Genomic DNA, 1057 nt, shown 5'->3' with positions numbered 1-1057 from the left:
TTTGCGCTACTACTGGTGAGGGACCACTCCTAGGACTGCCCTTCACTTCACTGCGCAGTGGCAGCTTGCTGCTAAGGACAACTCCAATGCTCATCTGTGGACGGTGTCCAATACGGTGTCTTTGCTTGGGTGACTCCAGTTATCATCACTTCTGCACTGCTGCCAAGAGAATTGACGATATCTTCGCTCAGATGGGCGGTCAAAGGACAGTTGCCATTGGTCTCGGTAACGATCAGGATGAGGACAAGTATGAGACTGCCTTTGAGGATTGGATGCCGAGTTATTGGAAGTCTGTGAATGCCCCTGAGCCTGTTGATGACGGGTCCATTCCCGACTCTCAGTTCGAGGTTCGTGAGCTTGACTCTGATGAAGTCGTGGTTGCTCCTTATGAGAGGATCATGCCTCCTCAAACTATTCAGCTTGGTTTGAAGAAGAACGATCGTCTCACTCCCAGCGACTACGAGAGGGATATTCGTCATTTGCGCTTCGAATTGGAGGATGGTCAGGATCTTCCCTATCTTCTTGGTGATGTCCTCAACATCCACCCCATGAACGAGGCTGGCAGAGTTAGTGCTTTCCTTCAGTCTTATGGTCTCAACCCCTCGGAGATGGTTAAGATCACTCCTGTATCCGAGAACATCGATGCCCGCAAGCGCGCTGCTTCTCTCCGTCCCCGTACTATCTCCCAGCTCTTCGAGGAGTCTTTGGACATCTTCGGTCGCCCCAACAGGGCTTTCTACAAGACTCTGTCCAAGTTCGCTGAGGATCCCAAGGAAAAGGCCGAGCTGGCGTTGATCGGCAACCCCGATGATACCAAGGGTCGTGATATGTACACCAAGCTGGCTGGTGAGACTGTGACCTTCGCTGATATCCTCAATAAGTACACCAGTGCTCGTCCTTCTCTTGATCAGTTGATCACTCTCATCCCTTGCACTAAGCCTAGGCTCTATTCCATTGCTAGTTCCCCGAGGTTCGTTGGTCCTAAGGCCATCGAGCTTGCTGTTGTGATTGTTAACTGGACTACTGCCTCTGGTGTCCGAAGAACTGGTACTGCTAC

The 1057-nt window shown here is 51.5% G+C and overlaps 1 protein-coding gene across 1 annotated transcript; it reads left to right on the top strand.

Moving 5' to 3' along the window:
- Nucleotides 1-139: 139 nt before the first annotated feature.
- On the top strand, nucleotides 140-1047 carry Pmar_PMAR016774 (NADPH--cytochrome P450, putative; the record flags this gene model as incomplete). Its single annotated transcript, XM_002776112.1, has 1 exon — nucleotides 140-1047. A coding segment is annotated over one exon (908 nt), but the record flags the coding sequence as incomplete, so codon positions are not given.
- Nucleotides 1048-1057: the final 10 nt, after the last annotated feature.

The sequence above is a fragment of the Perkinsus marinus genome (assembly GCF_000006405.1).
Source record: "Perkinsus marinus ATCC 50983 genomic scaffold scf_1104296954414, whole genome shotgun sequence".
NCBI lineage: Eukaryota > Perkinsozoa > Perkinsida > Perkinsidae > Perkinsus > Perkinsus marinus.
This window is presented reverse-complemented; position numbering and strand designations above follow the sequence as displayed.